General features: G+C 33.3%; 1 protein-coding gene across 1 annotated transcript in view; it reads left to right on the forward strand.

Annotated features, from left to right (window-relative positions):
* The first annotated feature begins 10,040 nt into the window (after positions 1-10,040).
* LOC145259719 (TAR DNA-binding protein 43-like) overlaps positions 10,041-15,604 on the forward strand; it is a 40,454-nt gene continuing 34,890 nt past the window's right edge. Inside the window, exon 1 of the mRNA XM_080117404.1 lies at positions 10,041-10,473. Coding sequence (XP_079973530.1) covers positions 10,236-10,473 — 238 coding nt within the window. The 5' untranslated portion in view covers positions 10,041-10,235. The remainder of the gene's footprint in view (positions 10,474-15,604) is intronic.

Here is a 15,604-nt window from a genome sequence, read left to right on the forward strand (position 1 = left end):
GTACAAAAATAAAAATTGTCTCAGTCGTGAAGGATTTCTCCTCCACCGAAAGAGAACAAGAAATAGAAGTGCAGCATCTGAAGAACAGATACTACACTTTGATCTTGTCCCATATTGTGTTGTTGTAAGGGACAGAATGATAGATTTAAAAAAAAAAAAATGTTTGCATACCTTATTTTGACGTCTGAATATCAGAACTTCGATTGTGTTTAATTATCCCGCTTTTGAGTTTTGAAGTGTGAAATTCGGTGAATATGTTAAGTAAAATAATTAATTTAAGTTAAGCAAAACAAAAAAAAAAATTAATATTTATACGAAAAAAGCCATTTTAAAATCTTTGATAAATAAATTAACAATTTTTTTTTAGCGAGCCGAATAATGCATGACCATTATTAAACAGGGCATGCTTTGAAGAATCGATACAAAAAAAAATCGATAAATATTGTGCACTTTGTGTTAAAAATAGCATCATTTTTTCGATCCTGTTTGAAAACGTTTGCCGCGACTACGGTGAACCAAACACGCTGCAATAATTTTTTTTATTCTGCTTTAAATTGCCCCCCCCCCCATTTTGGGGAGCCTGGCCCCCACACACATACACATTAAAAACCAAACTCATACAAATGGTCACCCATCTGGTACTAGCCAGCCTCAGCGTTAATAATACATTGAAATTTTCGTCACTGAAAAATAAGTTTTTTTGGCCTGTTTGGTCTTCCATAGTTTGCTTTTTATCAACTACAAACGTAAACATTGTCGATCTAGACTCTGGGTCGATGCGAAGTAACTGGTTGCCTATATGAATAAGTGGAATTATTTGAAATCCAGGTACTTATATTATAATATTTTTGCATATTCTCATAGAAAATCATCCTTAATCTTAGTTAGACAACAAATAAATAAATTAATTATTTCAAAAACCTTTCTTTTTTTTTTTTAAATATTTATGTACGTTTTTTGTGCAAGACAAAAAAATGTCAATTGTTAACTTTTTGGGAAAATTTAACATTTAAAATTTAATTAAAAATAGTAGAAAAAGTTTTACATTATTCTGTTTTCTATATGATAAAATTCAGGGTTTTATCTTTCTGGAAAAAAAAAAGTTACTCAGAAATAATGGATTTTAATAAATGTAATTTCGTTTTAAAAAAACAACTTGATTTTTCGGCCATTTTTTGGCGGTGCCTATTTTAGATGAACGCATTTCAGGTAAAAACATTATATACTTAATACGAAATTAGTATTTATTTTTTTTTTTAATCGCGAAAAAATGATCCAGTAGAAAAATAAGTAAAAAAAAAAAAAACAAGTAAAACTAGAATTGTCAAGTTTTATCGTATGTTTTAAAGTGGAAGAGTTGTGCGACCAATTCTGAATGACAAACTAACTTATCTCCCTTGATTTTAATTGAGCATCCGCCATTTTTTAAACACAAAATGTCAGAACGTAATTGTGAATGATTTTTGTTTTTTGTGTTAAAAATAAATCTAACACATCTTGTATAGGATAACTTTTCGTTTTTTTTTTTGTTTTTTTTTTTCAATTTATACTAACTTCGCTATTGACACATAAAATAGGTAATAATGTTTTCAACTGAAATGCGTTAGATTATAAAGTCACCAATGTTAAATATTAAATACTAAATTCGGTGACGTCTTGTGTGTATGTGTTTCCTGCCTCTACATTCCTTGCACATTATTTTTTTTATTTAATTTACTATTAGCAAACAATTAAATTAAGATGGTTGGTTGGTTGTTTTTGTTTTATGGCATATCAACCCTTTTCAGGTTATTTAATGCTGAATCTAGTTATTTTGAGGAACGATTTTTAATGGAGTATATATTTTTTTTAAGTCGGATTCTATTTAACCCATAGTTGGGACCCTAACAGGTACTCCTGCTCCGGGTCAAAGTGGACCTGAGAGCAATGGCAATTAAAGGGTGGCTCCACACTCCCCAAGGCCCGCAAGGTGGGGCCTCACTATCGGATATAGTTTTAGGTCATATCAAGGACCGTATTAAATTAAGAATTTAAAGATGTCATGACGTGAAGCATGTAATTTAGCGTGGTAATTTTTAAATCTGTCGACTTTGTGGCTTTTTCTAGCTCTATTTTATTTTATTTTTATTATCAGCAGTATTTTTTATATTGTATGGTCAAACACGCCTAAAAAACATTCACTTCTTGTTCTAAAAATAACAAATAAATAAATAAAAACACAATTATACACGCAAACAAAAAAAGATAAATTTCAGAGCACAAAGATTTTTTTTTTTTTTAAATACGCCCATGCAGAACTTTAAATGTGTTTTGTTCGGCAGACGTAATTGAAAGCATACCACGTGACAAAAGAGTGCACTTCTCAACCAATCAACGCACAAAGAAGGATTTAATTTTCAAAACCTTTTTTTCTCACATCGCCTGGGAGCCGATCGACAGATACTTAAACGAATTTACTCACTCATTCATTCTCACTCGGCATTCCTCACTTTTTGCTCACCGCTCTTCGCTCACTTCTCTATTCACGTCAACGACTTTGTTGTTACATATTTTTCCGCCAGCATGACAAACACAATTATCCACATGCACGCACACACACAGAGAAGCGCTCAACCACACGCACACACACACAAATACGGCGAATAATGCAGATATTCAGCCGCACGCAAGAACATTTACCTTCTTTTTCATTTCTCCTAGCACACACAAAAATTAAGTCTGTTTTCTCGCTGAGAAAACAAAGGACACTCTCTGCTTTTTCTTGTCAAAACAACGAACAGTCTCAATAACTTTCACATTTGCAATAACGGTCTATCCAGACACACCTTTTGGACACTAAAAAAAAATGATTCGTTTGTTACTTGATATTTTTGTGTAAATAAACACTGCTTATTTCACATGTATGATTTTTTTTATTTTATTTTATTTTATTTGTGATGGAAAAAGGGATCTTATGAGACCTGAGTACCACTACAATATATATTTTACATATATTTTTATTAATTGATGCTGTAAAAACTCATGTCAGCATAGTCAAATTTGTGCTGTTTCTTATTTTATATTGCTAAGACACACACACATTAAAATTTATGAATTCATTTGCGCTCCAATTACAGCATTTACCCACACCAAACCTCTTGGATAAAAAGTAGAATGCTTGAGAAATGGCCGACGTAGTTGAAAGCACATTTTCTTTTGTCAAAAATATGAATTTTGGACCAATCAGGAACCGATTTACAAAACTTATTTTTTTGCAAGCCTCTGGGAGCCGCTAAAGAAATATAAAAGGCACTAAGAACTTCTCTCGTTAGAGAGGGACATCAGACACCAGCAGAAAGACAAGTCACAAGTTGAACGCTCGCCGAGTGATTTCTGTAGTTGAAATAACAGCTTTTCTCGCTCGTCAAAGAAAATTGCGTAACTCTCTCTTTCTCTCACTTCTCCCCAACACATAGTCGGACTCTTTCTCTCACACTCTCAAGTCTTCACCTCCGTCTTCCCTCCCTTCTTTCATAATGACTGTCACCTTTGCACACACTAAAAAAGTATTTTTTTTTTAACGAAAATAAACAAGTTTATTTTACATTATGTGGTAGTGAATTTTTTTTTTATTTATTTGTTTCGAGGGACTTATGCAACTCCACAAATTTGATGGCACCATGTCATTCTTCATTATGTGCCACGCGAGTGTTCTGGTCCGCTGCTCGTCCAGTAATTCCTTGATCACAGTCCATATACTGCAGGAGTTATGATTTACTGAATTTTTCCCCTCGTTATTTATTCAGTGATGTTATTCAAAACGAGCGATCATATCCCGTCTGAGTAATCATCAGTTTTCGGATTTATGTAAGGAACACCAATTGTAAGAACTCACGCGATAGGGGGTTACCACTTGTAGGACTCGAGGCAGTAGGGAGAGATTACCACTTATAGTAGTTCCGGCCAGGAGTCCCTAATTTGGACTGTTCACCAATTCATAATCAGGATCTATCAATTTTAGGACCGAGGTTGAAAGTACAGGAATCTCTTGAAGTCAAAAGTAGTAGAGAATCCACGGGACCGTTAAAGGTAAATCTTACGAGATCGCTGATTAAAAGAAAGATGTCACCAGATCACATCCTCACACATGCAAAATAAAAATATAGAAATAACTCCGGAAAATAACAACACTTGACAAAGAACTCGAAATCACTGTATTAATATGAAATAACATTTATTTACATGTTAGGAATATTAGTTCAAATCGTTATGGAGGACTTGCTAAATGAGGATTTTGTGAGAATAGCATGGAGCTTAAAATTACTGATTTGTCCAGAGTGTCACAATTGGCTTGAAATTAATGCGATTATTTTCTGAGAGAAAAACAGTCGTTAAAGTTGAAATGAGTGTGTGTGTGTGTGTGTGTGTGTGTGTGTGTGTGTGTGTGTTCATCACAAAAGAAACAGTAGTTCAAAATAACATTGTTTTAAAAGAAGAATTAATTCTCATTCGATGTTGTAATTTTCCATGATGAGAATTAAGACATATGGAAATTCACTTTCCTTATATGGACTTAATATATGGTGGAATAGCCCTAATTGATTAAACTCTTTCTTTCTCTATTTCATTGATATTCACTTTCTTCATCACTTCCCAAAGCAGGGAAGTTTTCATAGAAACGTGTGAACTCCAAACATTTTCAACCAATGAAAATTGTTTCAACTCCCCAAAAGTAACACCTACATGTGAAAGTAATAAGCTAGTGCCAGTTTGGAAATTTCTATAAGACTTGGTCAAGAAAATCAGGTTTCTACACAGACTTCACTGAATGTAACCCAAGAACGTTGCTCACCTCCACCCTCACATGCCAGAGGCACAGAGGGGAGGAGAGCAAAAAGGATCCAATGACTTGCATATCAGCTTCACCAACTTGTGCACAAGTATATATTATTTAATCATTCGAATTCTTTGTATTATGGAATTATTTGTATATATTATTTCATTCTTGGAATTCATTTGAGATGAGTAATTTGTATATTTTATTTATTTATTTATTTATTTGTGGACTGTTATCCTCATCTTTATAGTTGTTGTTTCACAACGTTTCAGCCAACTATTCATCTGGCCTTCATCAAGTTGTCAACCACGAGGGGATAGGAATGCTGAATCTTTAACTGTATCTTAAGTAATTAATGCCTTCCATAGTTGTTGTCGTCTCACCACATTTTGCCCAACTAAATAAATAAATAAATAAATAAATATACAAACCACTCATCTCAAAAAGAATTCCAATTATCTATAAATATAAAAGCGAAAATGTATGCATGTATGTGTGTTCACTTTTTCTGTGTCTACAAAAGGCTTCTTTCAGAGAAGCAGTCGGTCGGTCGGTTGACAACTTTTTAAAACTTTTTATATCACATATAAATCGTAATATCTCACAGTTAACAACGAAGCTCGCCTGTCTATTTAATTTGCTCGATTTCGGGAAGATAAATATTCAATATTTGTCGCTCGCCGCATGTGGGTTAGTCTTTTTCCTATAACATCTTGGGGGCGAGGAAAAAAAGCATTCAGCAGTAAATGAAATCCCGCAGTCAAACTTGACCTCATTAACTCATTAAAACGAGCACCTGCTAAATCCAAGTAATTAAATAAATTCAAACATGTTTCCGTAAGCATGTCGCGGTGGGGCAATGGTTAACGTCGCACGTTTTTTTTTTCACAACTTTGCCTCAACAGTTCGGGTTCGATCCTCATACTTACTTTTTTTTAAACCCCCCCACACACACACACCTCCAAACACCCGGGCAACGCCGGGTACCCCTCGCTAGTCTATGATATAAATCTCACCTGTCTGTTTAAATCTATGTATGTATGTATGTTTGTATGTCTGCCTAAAACTTCCATCAGAGGCGATGGATTTTCACGAGATTTGTATCATTTTGAAGCTCGATCCTTCGGACAACAAATATTGAAAAATCGACCAAAAACATTAATTTCTTCACCCTCAACTAAACACTTTTCTACAGGGAAGGTCGTTTTTTTTTTTTTCTGACACGTTTTGCAAGTCATTCAACCCTTGACGTAGCATAAAAGGTGTTATTTTGACTGCCTGTGACATCACAACCATGGTAGGCACATCGGTAAGACCATTTGTTTTTTATTCACCTCTTTTTCTTCTGCCGCATTATGGGTTCGTACCTACTTACTACTCCAATTTTTTTTTTGCTCAATCAACACCCTTACACACACCTTCACTTTCTTTTCTGCCTTCGCGCCATGGGTTTGAGTCTGCCTGCCTACTACAACTTTTTTTTTTTGCTCAACACACACCTCCAAACACCCAGGCAATGCCAAGCGCCCAGGCTAGTTAAAAAATATATACCATTCGGTACAGGCCCAACATTGGAAGATCAGATAACAAAAAACTTGGATTTATTAGACCAAAAAAATCCAACCATTATCACCTTGTGGGGTCCATGGCGCAGTAGATTTAATCTCTACAGTTCCAAGTGAGAATTGTCTGAAAATAGTGGTTTAAATTCTACCCAAAGCCGACCAGAGGATTAGTTAGCCAAAACGTGGTGAGAGAGCAACAACTATGGAAGGCAGTAATTATTGAAGCTACAGTTAAAAGATTCAGCATCCCTATCCTGTTGCAGTTCACAACCTCTCTTTTTGTCATCACGAGAAAGAGACAGTTATGAAACCTGTTATACAGACAATTTTCATTTTAACCAGTGTTAAGAATTAGAGTCTTTGCAATTTTCCGAAATGCTCTGATAGCTGTAAACACTAATTTTATAGAAAATTTCTTGGGCATTTTTTTTTTTTATTGATTGTTCAATCTTCAGCTATTATGGTCCCTTTTCCCAAAGAAGGATCATTTTTTTCTTTTTGTTCAAAACAAGGCATATTGCCACATGGAATGTATGGGCCTACTATTTCGAATCATGTCTAACAGGGAACTGTGAGGAGTTGAGCAGCAAGATATCTGTTCACCTTACATTTAAACTTCAGCAGGTTGAAAGGAAAGGAATTGTTGAATTTCTCTGATAAAAGGACCTCTATCTCAAGTTATCTGACATGTTGGAACGGACCTCGAGCAAAGAAAAGAGACCAAAGAGAGAGAAATAGTTTGTGTATCCGTTATTTGCTAGTGGTTGGTCTTTCTCTTCCCTCGTCTTCTGGCATCAACAATTTCATCAGAAATAACTGTTGATTAACACCATGAGGAAACCTATAGAAGTTCACGAAGGAACTGACCGAAATCCATGTGGGAACTCCATGCTTAACTCCACACAGACGAATATTCTGTTCCTTCAAGCATTCCAACCTATTACTGGTCTGAATAAATCCTTCCATGTTTTGTATATAAAAAGGTTTCTTTATCCAGCGCTTCGTGTTTCACAATTACTTGTTTAATTAGGGGCTACCTACAAGCATTTCTCTAACATGGTGACCCCGACATGATATGAACATACAAACTTACTATTTTCTTTCGCAAATCAATGCGCCTGCCTACTGAGTGGTCAGTGGTGACCAGATTGCTCAGAGGAAGGCACTGATTTGAGAGAGAAAATAATTTGTGGCTGCTACAGTCTGCTCATCAAAAACAATAAATAATAATTAATCAGTAAAAACAAATTAAAAAAACAAAAACATTCTAAGCCAATTAGATGTATGTTTCTGAATTTATAAAACACGTTCTTGATGGGCTGTCTTCTTAAGTAATCCAATTTACCAAATTTCCACTACTAACGATTTTTTTTTTTTACAAAGGGGTCACCACTTATCAAGGCCTGGAGGTCACTCAAGGATAACGATTATTGAGTGTACAGTAGTCAATGGGATAATTTCTTAGTAATCGTTAGTAGTAGAAATTTGGTACATTGGATTATTTGATGGGACGGTTCATGAAGAATTTGTTTACATTGGACTTGAAGACAACCAAGTTGTAGTCAGCTGGAAAACAGACTAACGGAAGAGAGTTCTACAGACGTGCGGTTTTGAGAGAGAAGCTTTGTTCATGAAATCTATGTTTTGGTTTAGGCACAGATAAAGAGTGGGGAAAATTATTGACAGTGGTTTCAGCTAGACGGGTGTTTTTCATGAAAGATTGATGAGAGGGGACCATAGATTGGAGCTCAGACGAGCACTTGCAATGGAAATAATGATAAAGCAGAGACAGGCGCGCAATGTATCTTCTGTGGGAAAGAGGTTGCAAGGAAGAGAAAAGGGCATTACTATGATATTGTCCCATAAAAATACCCCCCCAAATTGGAACCCTTTAGAATGGAAACTGCAAATAACACATCAGTTGCAATATGTCTAGTTTTAATTCTCGTCTGTCGAATACATTTCTATGGGACTGATTCTCTACATACTATAACATATCATCTTCAAATCCAATGTTAACAAATATACAGGCAATATGAACTGTAACAAATACATTAAGGACATTGTGAAGGCTGCTGAAAAGGTGTGTCCCCTCTATCAAGTTAGAAGACTACTTACACCTGAGATTATCCTGTACCTCTATAAGGCCACCATTCGCCCATGCATGGAATATTGTTGCCACACCTGGGCTGGTGCATCTACCACTAGTCTGTCCCTCTTGGATAGGGTCCAAAAAAGACTTTCCAATCTAATAGGTTCCACTTTGTCAACTAAGCTATAACCCCTGTCCCATCGCCGCAATGTTGCATCTCTGTGCCTGTTTTACAAGTATTTTAATGGAATGTGCTCTGATAAACTTGTTGCACTTGTGCCCCCTCGACGTACATATCCCCGACAAACCCACTTAGCAATAAAATCTCCTCTCTTCACTGTTGAGGTCCCTAAAAGCCAAAAAAACTTTCTATTCTAATAGTTTCTTCCCTCGAACAGCTAGACTTTGAAATTCCCTTCCTGCTATCTACTTCCCTGGCTGTACTGATATGCAGAAGTTTAAATGTAATGTAAACCAACATCTTGTTAATCTTTCCTAGGCATGGTCCCAAATAGTAGCCCCTGACGTACAAGTGGCGATATGCCTTGTTACGGGTGAACGTGAGTAAAAAAAAAAAAAAAAAAAAAAGTCATAAAACGTTCTCATAAGTAATGAAACGTTCATTCCATTCATCATTTTCAATCTTTTCATAATATTCTCCATCGTTCAAATAACGATTCATCCATCTCGTTAGCCCTTATCCTCAAGTAACATGTAGCCTTGATAAGTAGTGACGTGTTTATAAAATAAATATACAAAATAACATTAGCAATTTAATGTAGAAAAGCATCGTCACATTTTTAAATTGAATTTTTTAATTAAAAGATAAATATGACGTCATTTCCGTTCTAACGAACTTTGTTGTGGCGTTGCTAAGCGTCTGCATTATTTTTATTTAATAAAATCTTATTTTATTGCATAAAAATCATTAAAAATAAAGTGACCTCATTTAAAATAGGATAAATAAACTCTTCTTAATTGATATTAATCTATTGTTTTGTGTATGTAAAATGTTTTCTTTTTCAAATAAGAAATTTTTTGTAGGAAAGAATTGGGAAATTTCTAATATTTTTCTCCATTACTAATTTTTTTTTTAATTTAAAAGAAAATCATGACGTCATATCCGCTTTGGCATACTTTGTTATTTTTCATGTTTTTAATGTAGAATTTTTTGTTTAATAAAAAAATATTGAATAAAAAATGGGGAATGAGAACGGGAGACTCAAAGTCCGCAGCAAACAATCCCAGATAAAAAAAATGATTCTATTTTTCTAAAAAAAATTTTTTTTTTAATATTTAATAAAATAATAGTTTTATGATCATAAAAACAAATTTAAAATAGTGAAACAATAACATTTTATTTATTATTTCATGCAAAAAAAATAATAATAATTAAGTAGAATACGAAATTTTTATTTGAAACTTTGATCCTAACTCCAAGTCGCCTGTTTTTCTGATTCGCAAAAAAAAAAAAAAAAAAAAAAAAACATTTAAAAAGATAATGATCTAATAATAATAATCTAATTTAAAATTAGAATAAATATACTTTTATTGTTGCCTTTGGAATAATTTGTGTTTCGTATTTACGACATCGCCCAACAATTACTCCATTTTGTTTTTTAAGGTTTCCCAGAATGCAATAGTGTGACGCCATAATGGACTTTATGTGTACGTTTCACCTGTTTTGATCGGCATTTTTGTTTCTCTTTAATTAAAAAAAAAATATTCCATTTCTGGTATATATTTTTTTCTTCCACCAAACATGAGCCAGTACATTCAAGTTTCAGAAGACGATAATTCTGAATCTATTGAGGTTCCCACCGAGGTAGACGGCACTCTCCTCCTGAGCACATTGTCGGCCCAATTCCCAGGTGCTTGTGGTTTAAAATATGAATCTGAAGACGACACATGTGCCGTTCAAAGAATTCATTTGAGTGATGGACACCTCCATCCGCCCGACGATGGTTGGAGCGATCGAGTTTATAATATTGTCTTTAAAGGTAACGTATTTGTTTAAACCTTTTCCCTTCCTTCTCTCTTTTTTTTTTTTTTTTAAATACTTTCCAAAAAATTTTAAATACATATTTTCATTTTCCTTATGGGGGGGGGAGCGGTATTATTTTTGGTGTTTATGCAGAGAAGTTACCGTGCTATATATATATATATATATATATATATATATATATATATATTATAGTCTTTTCAAGTTAAATTCAAGAGTTACGATATATTTTTATTATTATTATTATTAAATTGTGAGGTGAATGTACAGAATAGTTACAAAACATCCTCCCCCCTCCCAATGTTAAGAATGGGTTTCTAAATAACGTTAACATAACTTTCCTGCATAAGGACCTTACTTTTTACTGTTTCAGGCAAAATGTAAATTTAATTTTAAATATAACAACGAAAGCCCCTTTAATCCATTTTCATCTGGATGTATTGCGTCAATGTCTCATTTAATTAAATATTTATTTGAGCACTCAGTTAGCACTTCGCTTTCAACGAATTTTATGTATTATTTTTCTATTAATAAAATTGTGAGATTACATGTTTTACTGTAGACAACAAAACGAAAAAGTGGTTAAAAAAACAAAAAAAAACAAACGAATATAACAAATAAATATTACCAAAAACAAGATGTTATTCTGGTAATCATGACTAATATTGTACGCAATTATTATGATTAGTAGTAGTGTTTTTTTACGCTTATATATTGAAATAAAAAAATGCAACAGTACACTTGTGCATTTTAACATCCCCGGAAAATTGTTTTAATTTCACGAGAGTTCCGTCCGCGGAAAAGGAAGAGATAACAAAGCCTCTTCCCGCTTTGGCTTGCTAAATTTTTTGGGGGTGTTAATATTTGCAGGTGCCATGCAAAAGTACTGAAACGAAATCCTATTTAATAAAATAATTACGAGATTAAATCTACCAGATTGCGTTTTTGTTTATTTATAAAGAAGTCAGTCATTTTACGTTTCAGAATTTTTGAGATGAGGATTAGTTATTTGGATTCTTCGGCCCCTGTTCTCATTTTGAGTGTCATTTGCACAACGTTTTGGTCGATGTAACCTCCGGCCTTCTTGGGTGTCTCTTCGAACTTGGGAATGGTTCCGTTCCAAATTCCGTTCAGATTCCCGAGTTCGACACAATACATCTGAAGAAGGTCGGAGGTTACATCGACCGGTGAAAATGACACTCAAGATGAGAACAGTAGTTCGAAGAACCCAAATAATACGATCAGTCATTTTTAATCTAGGGACACAAAAAAACAATATATTTGGTGACCCTTCGAAATTTAAAAGGAATTTGTAAGCATTTAAACTGTCGGAAGAAAATCTTTGAAATTCTTAGCAAATACCGATGATTAAGTGTTCGGAAATTATTTATACTCAATAGGTACCTCCAACGCGCACCAACCACAGGTTAAACCTGAGGTTTAACCCCCCTATATGTAACCCGATGTAATTGTAATTTAATATTATCATCCTAACTTTTTTACCATTTATAGAAAAAGTGGGTTTGTATTACTGTACACATAGATTCGAAAAAGTTGTCAAAAAACAAATATATAACAAATAAATGTTATCAAAGGCAAGATAAGTTACTTTTCTACCTAACTGGATATGTTTTCAGTGTTTTTATTTAATGTAACATGTTTATTCAGCTCGAGAAACATACTGTGTTTACCGATGTATTGGAAAATTCAAAATGGCGCCCGACTCTCTCTTTAACACGGTAAGTTTGGGAAAAAGTGCTATAAATATAAAACTAGAGAAAATACTGTTAGAAACTCGCTCAATATGTTACCGTGACATAGGTTGACATATATTCGGTGGGTTTTTAATAGTATTTTGTGTAGTTTATTATTTATAACACCGTTTTCCAAACTTACCGTGTTAAAGAGAGAGTCGGGTGCCATTTTGAATTTTCCAATACATCGGTTAAACACTGTATGTTTTTCGAGCTGAATAAACATGTTACATTGAATAAAAACACGAAAAATATATCCAGTTTGGTAGAAAGGTAACTTATCTTGCCTTTGATAACATTTATTTGTTATATATTTGTTTTTTGACAACTTTTTCGAATCTGTGTACAGTAATACAAACCACATTTTTTAAAGCTGAAAAGATCAAATGATTAAAAAATAGTAATTTATATATATATATATATATATATATATATAAATATCCTGTTATTTATTTCACTTATCTCAAAGTTGTAAATAAAATTGGACATAAATTCAATATTATGTATATAAAAAAAAACAACACTTTCTCTGGATAATTTGTTTCTCGGTAATATTCGAATTACAGCAAAAAAAAAAAAAATAATTCTAAAAAATAATTATTTTTAAAAAGCTTTAAACGATATTAAATTTAAATATTACGCGATATGAAGTTTAAATGGATTTTTAAATAACATGTTTCCAATAATAAAAAATATATTCATATAAAAGAATATAAGACTATTGAGATAATAAAAGTTGTAAATCCAAAATCAACCTTAAAAAAATTCGTTTTGATTTTATTATTTAAATTGATAGAGGGTGGTTCTTATATTTGGCGCTTTTTTTTTCAAAAATGTATGGAGGCTTGTAAAGAACATTATTTTTAAATACATGTGTCAACAGAAGACATTAAAATTAATTTTATTTTATTGACTCTAGTCTGTGTAGTTCGTTAATAAAAATGTATTTGTTTTACAAAAGGTAAGTTTTATATTATTTTTTATCCATAGCAAAAAGAAAACCGTAACTTCATTAATAATTATAATACGAACGCTTATCCATAGAAATTAACACAAACACACGAAATGATGACGTTACTATTAAAATGTATACTATTGACGTTTTACACATCACTGTGGAGGTACCTGACGTCCAATGTTTTTTTTTTTTATATATAAATAAAATTTAAACATTTCTTTCATAAAATTAAAGTTTGATAACAATTTAACTTGATTAATAATTTAATTGACTAAATGATTAAACCGTAATAATTTAATATTCAAAATTATTTTAAATGGGGGGGGGGGGGCAAACAAAATTAAAAGTAAAACAAAAACTTCCGGGCAACGCCGGATAGGTTTATCTACATTATTAATAACTAGATGTACTTGTGCGGCATTGCCCGGGTGGAAGACTTAGAAAATATAATTTAAAATATAATCATGTTTACAAAATTAAAAAAATGTTTAGATATATAAATAAATATTACATCTATAGGTGCTTATGTATTTTTTTTTTTTTTTTCAGGTTAAATTCAAATTTCACATCTCTTTTTATTAAATTGTTAGGTGGAAGCATAGAAAAGTTAGAAAACTCCCTCCCCATATTAAGAATGGCTTTCGAAATGTTATTATTTTAGCACGGTACTAAAAATGCATAAGTACCCATTTTTAATTAATAATAATAACTATTTATCAAAGTTACGTATAGGAGAGAAACACAGGCCCAGAGACACAAAATCTTTTCTATTTATTTTTAAATCAATACAGAGAAAGAATATGTGGTTTTTTAACTACGGGAAGATGTCTCTGTTTCTGTTTTCTGTCTATCATCTGTTTCTCATTTTCAATAAATATATTAACAAGTCTCTAGAAATTTGTTTCATTTTACTTCAGTCAAGGTTCTCAGAAATCAAGTGCCTCCCCCTCCTCACTTCCTGGGCCTTACACTTGATCTCTATATTGTAAGAATTTTCGTTTCACCTGTTTTAGCCCCAAGATAGTGGCAAAAAATTATGAACAATTACAATAAAGGATTCCTCAAAAATTTGTTGCAAAAAAGGAAATGCATGTTTTGACTCTGGAGAGAGCTCGTAACACCTCAAAAAGTAATCGTCCTTTATCTTTAGACTAGCGAGGGGTACCTGGGTGTTTTTCGGGGTATGTGAAAAAAACCCCGGAAATGTGAAAAAAAAACGGAGCCTTCACGACGCGCAGTTGGAAAATAGTAAAGTGTTAAAAAAAACAGGTGCGCGTTTTTGATTGACGTGACGGCGATAGTTATTCAGCAGTTACGATTTTGTGCGGGACAGTTTTGAATAAATCGGTTTGTTTGTTTTTAAAAACCCGCACCCTGTTTATTAGGAGGAGCGAAATGAAAGCTACAGTCTGATATGACGAAGTCGACATTGAACAAACGTTACTTAGCTCTCTTGAGATAACTGGCTTTCGGCCTGTGATTAGAGTCGAGTTTCGCTTTTTTTTATACCGAAAACCGAATGTAACGCGTGCCGATGCGGGAAATGTTGAATAATTAACGTTTGAAAGTCAATAAAACTAAATAGACAGGCGAGCTCCGTGGATAACTCTGAGATATTACAATTTATAGATGATATAAAAAGTTTTAAGAAGTTGTGAACCGAACAAGCGTTTCTCTGAAAGAAGCCTTTCGTGGACATCGAGGAAAAGCGTACATACATACACACATACATTTTCGATTTTATATATATATAGATGGAACTGGAATTTGGGTTCAGCATTGTTCGAAGATTGGATTAATTACAGCCGTTTAAAGGGGTTGGTATGATGCCTTCTGATGATGGGTTCAATTTTCGACTAGTCGACATCAAAGAAGTTCATAAAGCATGTTCATTTGAAGGAATCGTCATTAAAGTAAGGTCAATAATTCTGACCGTAAAGTCTCTGAATGACGTATATAATAATAACTTAGCCTAATCGTTCAGACTTTAAAAATAGTCTCAAGGAGACGAAGAGTAGAGAGAGTTGAGTTCCATGTTTTTTCTACGGCTGCTGTATCTGGAACTGAGAAAAGAAAAAGCATTCAAAAACCTGCCTAGCTCATCACTTGGCAGTTAAAATCTCGATCAATCTGATTGGTCTAAACAAAAACAATCAGCCAATGAGGGGCTTACTTATAATTGTAAAATTTCTCACAATATTTAATACAGGAATGATAAAACTGTTGCCTTAAAGAAAACAACACTACAGCTTTATTTTAAGACTTTTCTTGAAAAAATAAACTCCGGTAACTTGATTATGTAGTAGAGCTTACATCTATTCAATCATCGCCTCGATATGGATCCGGAACTGGGAGCATTGCCTTTTCCACAAGTTTTAGCAGGAGCTCGGCAATCAGGTTGACTTTGGTGTTGTGGG

The sequence above is a fragment of the Euprymna scolopes genome, chromosome 35 (assembly GCF_053919585.1).
Source record: "Euprymna scolopes isolate OS-2025 chromosome 35, ASM5391958v1, whole genome shotgun sequence".
Lineage (NCBI taxonomy): Eukaryota > Metazoa > Mollusca > Cephalopoda > Sepiida > Sepiolidae > Euprymna > Euprymna scolopes.